Raw genomic sequence first — 6785 nt, 5'->3', positions numbered from 1 at the left:
CCGGGCCTGCAGAAAGGAGCGGCCCGGGGATGTGGTCTGGGTGGGGAGGGGCAGGGTGGGGGGAGGCAGGCAGGGACAGCACCATTAGCCGCTGTCCTGGGGAAGCGCATACCTCCGATTTCGAAGCGGCCTGGGACGGAACAGGGGAAGGCAGCGCGACTTGGAGCGGGCTCGGCATGTGCAAGGTGCACAATTGTGCACCCTGTTGCGCGCGCTGACCCTGGATTTTATAACATGCACGCACATGTTATAAAATCAGACGTACATGTGCTCGCGCCGGGTAGCACGCGCATCTTATAAAATCTACCCCTCTGGTCTTAATCAGGCTCCAAACTCATTCACTCCACACTCCACACACTGTTCAAGATTGCGTATTATAGTGCTAAACTAGAGCAACTGAGTGTTATACAGAGAATACATTACAAGAAAAAGAAGACGGAAATAATAAGAGAGAAAAAAATAAAGTGAAGAAACAGTTTTTATTTTTAAAACTCTTTTCCAATATCATCCCCAATTAAGAGTCTCTGATCATGTCCACCCAGATAGTTTTCTTCAGTAAGTTACTTTTCATTTCTTTTAAAATTCTTCTCCATCATTTTCATCTTCAAAAGAGTCGGTTCCAACTTCCTCGTAGTCCTTTTCAAGTGCCGCCAGATCCTCTCGCGCTTCGGCAAACTCTCCTTCCTCCATGCCCTCCCCAACGTACCAGTGTACGAAGGCCCTCTTGGCGTACATCAAATCGAATTTGTGATCCAAGCGTGCCCAGGCCTCTGAGATAGCAGTGGTGTTGCTCAGCATGCAAACTGCTCGTTGCACTTTGGCGAGGTCCCCGCCCGGCACCACAGTGGGAGGTTGATAGTTAATGCCAACCTGTAGATGGGAAGACAGACATATTTACATATGGTATCCAGGAAACAGAAAACAAACCAGAGGTAGAGTCACTCTGAGACAAAATGAGAAATCCAATAGGTGTTTATGGGGAATAAAGGAGAGAGCAGAAATGTATAAAATGTTTTAAAACAAAGTGTTGCCACAAATGGAAGACATTGCCTTGCAAGACCAAGTTTAGTGTTTCTGGGTTGGAGTGGTGGATGGGGTTAATTCAAACGGCGTTTTTCACTGAATAATTCTAGTGAATGGGCCCCAGATCAAATTCTTCCATAAAGGTTGTACAGAATCTGACTGGGTTAGTCTTTGATTTGTACTGATCCCAGAAGATGGATTCTCAGGTCCTGTTTTCTTTTGTCTGAATAGTGAAGGAACAGGGTTACAGTAATTCCAGGGTTATGGACAGAGTACCCTATATTAGAGATGTGAATCGTGTCCTCGATCATCTTAACGATCGATTTCGGCTGGGAGGGGGAGGGAATCGTATTGTTGCCGTTTGGGTGTGTAAAGTATCGTGAAAATCGTTAAAATCGTGAACCGGCACACTAAAACCCCCTAAAACCCACCCCCGACCCTTTAATTTAAATCCCCCACCCTCCCGAACCCCCCCCCCAAATGCCTTAAATTACCTGGGGGTCCAGCGGCACACTAAAACACGGCAACTAAAACCCCCTAAAACCCACCCCGACCCTTTAAATTAAGGAGGTCGTTCAGCGAGGGTTCCTGACCCTTTAAATTAAATCCCCCCCCCCCAAATGCCTTAAATTACCTGGGGGTCCGTAGCGGCGGTCCATAGCTTAAATTACCTCCGTAGCGGCGGTCCGTAGCTAAATCGGGGGAAGGGGGAGAGCAGGAAAACCGGCACACTAAGTGTAGTCTTCAGCCGGCGCCATTTTGCAAAATGGCCGCCGCAAGATGGCGGCGGCCATAGACCAAAACGATTCGACGCAGGAGGTGATTCCGGACCCCCGCTGGACTTTTGGCAAGTCTTGTGGGGGTCAGGAGGCCCCCCCAAGCTGCCCAAAAGTTCCTGGGGGTCCAGCGGGGGTCAAGGAGCGATTTCCTGCCGGCGCCATTTTCCGTACGGGTCGGGGTGGGTTTTAGGGGGTTTTAGTTGCCGTGTTTTAGTGTGCCGCTGGACCCCCAGGTAATTTAAGGCATTTGGGGGGGGTTCAGGAGGGTGGGGGATTTAATTTAAAGGGTCGGGGGTGGGTTTTAGGGGGTTTTAGTGTGCCGGTTCACGATTTTAACGATTTTCACGATACTTTACACACCCAAACGGCAACAATACGATTCCCTCCCCCTCCCAGCTGAAATTGATCTTATTAAGCGATTTCCTGCCGGCGCCATTTTCCGTATGGAAAATGGCGCCGGCAGGAAATCGCTCCTTGACCCCCGCTGGACCCCCAGGAACTTTTGGGCAGCTTGGGGGGGCCTCCTGACCCCCACAAGACTTGCCAAAAGTCCAGCGGGGGTCCGGAATGACCTCCTGCGTCGAATCATTTTGGTCTATGGCCGCCGCCATCTTGCGGCGGCCATTTTGCAAAATGGCGCCGGCTGAAGACTACACTTAGTGTGCCGGTTTTCCTGCTCTCCCCCTTCCCCCGATTTAGCTACGGACCGCCGCTACGGAGGTAATTTAAGCTATGGACCGCCGCTACGGACCCCCAGGTAATTTAAGGCATTGGGGGGGGGATTTAATTTAAAGGGTCAGGAACCCTCGCTGAACGACCTCCTTAATTTAAAGGGTCGGGGTGGGTTTTAGGGGGTTTTAGTTGCCGTGTTTTAGTGTGCCGCTGGACCCCCAGGTAATTTAAGGCATTTGGGGGGGGGGGTTCGGGAGGGTGGGGGATTTAATTTAAAGGGTCGGGGGGTGGGTTTTAGTGTGCCGGTTTTCCTGCCCTCCCCCTTCCCCCGATTTACGATTTTTTGACGATAAATCGGGGGAATTGGTATTGTATCGTGGCCCTAACGATTTTTGACGATTTAAAATATATCGGACGATATTTTAAATCGTCAAAAAACGATTCACATCCCTACCCTATATAGAAAATGTATGTTAAATGGCTAGTTAGAATCTCTCTATTTATAGCTTGCTACATTTCTGTGTTGGTCATGCTTTATCAGTATCTCTCCAAAAACCATATTATGCTGATTTACAATTATTTCTACCTGTTCAGGTTCTACTGCTCTACCTTGAGCTTCTATGAAATCACCGATTTTGTGTATTAGAGCTGTTAACTCCTAGTTAAGTCAAAATAAATTAGTAGTAAAGGTGGCCAAGACAGAAGTGCTATGGATTTGCTTCCTGCCCCCACTGAGCTATCTAATTTTTGGATTAATAATTTTCCGATTCATTTTTCTTCTAAAATCCTGGACCTTCGGTTATTTTGGACTCCGGGCTGACCATCAAGCCCCAAATAAGAAATATTGTGAAAGCTTCTTTTTTTTTTAAGCTTCAGGTAATTAGGTGGCTCAGATACATCCTTTCAGTAGCTGATTTTTGTAGTTTGGTGCTCATTTTCATAGTTTGGTTTCGTAATTTGTATTATCAGTGTTGGACTGTTGCAATGCTCTTTATTGTGTATTACCAAAAAACCAAATTTAGAGCACTGCAGTTAGTTCAACATGCTGCAACTCAACTAATTACATCATATGCTCCCTGGTTGCCAGTTGAAATTAGGATTAAGTTTAAGTTTGTTACCTGAACTGTTAAGTCCCTGAGTATTTAGCTTTCTCTGTGGCAGGGCCATCATTGTCGAACTATCTTCGACAGATTGATGATTACAAATTATTCCTGTAAAAGCTTAAGGTATTTTATTTCCAAGAGGCTTTTGTTTAAGATATCTGAATTAAGAAACTGTGGGGGAAGGGAGGATTAGTCATTGAATTTTGATATATTTTAATTGCTTTTATTTGTGTTATTGCTTTATGATAACCAATGTCCTATTTTACTTTATACGATTGTTTGATATTATGTGTTTATAGCAATGCAATCTGCTTAGAATAATACGTTTCACTACTGGTGGAATATAAGAATTTTAAAATAAATATTCACACTGACTTTTAGGGACATTGATTGATTTTATTACCTTGGGGTGTGGTCTCAATATCCCATCAAATTTTGTCCCTTAAGAACCTTAGGGGTAGATTTTAAAACCTAGGCGCGGGTGTCCATGTGCGCGCGCTACCCAGTGTGTGCGTGTTATAAAATCGGGGGTCGGCGCGCGCAAGGGGGCCTTCACCCGTTCCCTCCCAGGCCCCTATCCTAACCTCCCTTCCCCTAACCCTTCCACCCCCTAGCCCTATCCTAACCCCCCCCCCCCCCCAACCTTTATTTTGCCTCTTGCGCCTGCCTCTGGGCAGCCCGCTGTGCCGGAGGCCTCTGGCCCCGCCCCCTTTTTTGAAGCCCTGGGACTTAGACGTGTCCCAGGGCTTTACGTGCGTCACCGGGCTTTTGTAAAATAGGCCTGGCGTGCGTGACCCGATTTACGCACGTAGGGCTTTTAAAATCTGGCCCTTAATTGCACACAAAATACAATACAAATGATTTTCTAATGGAATACATAAAGAGGACAATTTTTTATGTGTTCCACTTGGGTAAAAATGCAGTTTAAATGGTCTTCTGAACATTGCCCTGCTTTTATATGGGTAAAAGTATGTGTATTGTGTACTGTCTTTTTGCCAATGATAAAAGAGGCATTCCCACGGGCATGACTTATATGCGTGTTAATGCCTTTTATTACTATCATTTTTGATGGGCACTTACACCACTTATTTTATATTCTCCTTTTAACACTACAGAGTAACCAACACTATAGTTTCACAATGTTTCTCCAGTAGATGACAACCCTATTATATGTAATGTTCTGAAAGGCAACAGCAAAAAACAAAACATTCAACCAAGCAATCATTTTGTAATTTTTTTTTTAGGAACATCTACTATGTACTTTTTATTTATTTATTTATTTTAGATTTATATTCTGCTTTTTGCAGCTCTTCAAAGTGGATTACATTCAGGTACTGTAGGTATTTCCCTATCCCCAGAGGGCTTACAATCTAAGGGGCGGATTTTAAATGCCCTGCGCGCGTAAATCCAGCCGGATTTACGCGTGCAGGGCCCTTGCGCGCCGGCGCGCCTATTTTGCATAGGCCGCCGGCGCGCGCAGAGCCCCGGGATGCGCATAAGTCCCGGGGCTTCGTGAAAGGGGCGTGTCAGGGGCGTTGCGGAATGACGCGGCGTTTCGGGGGCAGGCCCGGGGGCGTGGCGCCGGCCCGGGGGCGTGGTCGAGGCCTCCGGACCAGCCCCCGGGTCAGGTGATGGCGCGCCAGCAGTCCGCTGGCGCACGCAGATTTACGTCTGCTTTCAGCAGGCGTAAATCTGCCAACAAAGGTAAGGGGGGGGTTTAGATAGGGCCGGAGGGGTGGGTTAGGTAGGGGAAGGGAGGGAAAGGTGGGGGGAGGGCGAAGGAAAGTTCCCTCCGAGGCCGCTCCGAAATCGGAGCGGCCTCGGAGGGAACAGGCAGCACGCGCTGGGCTCGGCACGCGCAGGTTGCACAAATGTGCATCCCCTTGCGCGCGCCGACCCCGGATTTTATAAGATACGCGCGGCTACGCGCATATCTTATAAAATCCAGCGTACCTTTGTTCGCACCTAGTGCGCGAACAAAAGTACGCACGCGCGTATGTTTTTAAGATCTACCCCTAAATTTGTACCTGAGGCAAAGGAGAGTAAAGTGACTTGCCCAAAGTCACAAGGACTTCAACTCTGGTGTCCTGGTTCTTAGCCCATGCTCTAACCCTAGGCTCCACTCCCTCCACTATGTAATCCGCCCAGAACAATTGTTCTGCTTGGGTCCCAGAATATAAGATTTTTAAATAAATAAATAAAACAGATATAAAACCTGTATTCTGCTTTTGGGAGCATAGCTTGGCTTCAGTGCTACCGTCAAGCTTCTGAATAAGTAACATGTTTTGTTTTTTAGTTCCCTATTTTGCTCCCTTTCCCCTTATGTCCCTAGATCACATAACAATATATGTCTGACCTCTCCCTTCCTATAATCCCAAAATCTGGAAAATTCACACTGGTCCATCTAGGAAACAGCTAAGCAAAGTCACTCTAATGGAAATTCGGCATGAACAGCTAATTCGTATGGCAATGAAAAGCCACTGACTAATCAGAGACACAGATTTTGCGACAATATAATCCATCCTTTGTGAATGACAGTCAGACTCCTTGACGTCCTGATACTGTGACAGTCGTCATGTAAACGAGCAAACAGCTAAATAGAGCCCACAGATGCAATCACATGATTCCTGCTGATTTTGTTTGAAAACACATGAACACAGGCTTACATTTGTGGACTGAAATCTATTTGAGGTTTCGGATAGTGGCCAAATCATGGCCTTTTAATGAGCCAGCTTCCATTGTGTGAATATTCTTGTAAACTAAGCCGAAGGGATTCATTGTTATGAACAATTTAGGGCCTTGTGGATTTTCATAATTTGATTAATTATATTTTGTTTCTTTGATGGTAAGATGTATTACTGATTGTATTACTGATTGTATTTTGTGTTTATTTTATTTTATTAGACTGTGTCTTTTGATGAGAAACAAGCAAATAAAATTGTATTAATAATAATAGGATACAAAATCTGTTCAAAATAAGTGTTTACTTCTTTAATCCTTTTTTTTTTAAGGAAGGGATAATTTGCCTACAACAAAAAATGCCATTGGGGGATGGGCAGTTTTCGGACAGGATAAAATTTTCATGCTAGATTCCTTCATCAAAAACTATGAAAGTAAATACTTATTTACTTTCATATTTTTGATGAAAAATTGTGATATGTGAGGAAGACAATTTTCAAAGGAATCTAGCATGAAAATTGTATCCTTC

General features: G+C 45.5%; 1 protein-coding gene across 3 annotated transcripts in view; it reads right to left on the bottom strand.

Annotated features, from left to right (window-relative positions):
- Positions 1 to 460: 460 nt before the first annotated feature.
- TUBA8 (tubulin alpha 8) overlaps positions 461 to 6785 on the bottom strand; it is a 64723-nt gene continuing 58398 nt past the window's right edge. For all 3 annotated transcript variants that reach the window (XM_029599813.1, XM_029599812.1, XM_029599814.1), the window contains exon 5: positions 461 to 870. In XM_029599813.1, the coding sequence (XP_029455673.1) occupies positions 577 to 870 (294 nt within the window). In that variant the 3' untranslated portion in view covers positions 461 to 576. The remainder of the gene's footprint in view (positions 871 to 6785) is intronic.

Source organism: Rhinatrema bivittatum, chromosome 4 (assembly GCF_901001135.1).
Source record: "Rhinatrema bivittatum chromosome 4, aRhiBiv1.1, whole genome shotgun sequence".
In the NCBI taxonomy this organism is placed as follows: Eukaryota; Metazoa; Chordata; class Amphibia; order Gymnophiona; family Rhinatrematidae; genus Rhinatrema; species Rhinatrema bivittatum.
Note: the sequence above shows the minus strand (reverse complement) of the source record. Positions and strands in the feature narration are given on the sequence as shown.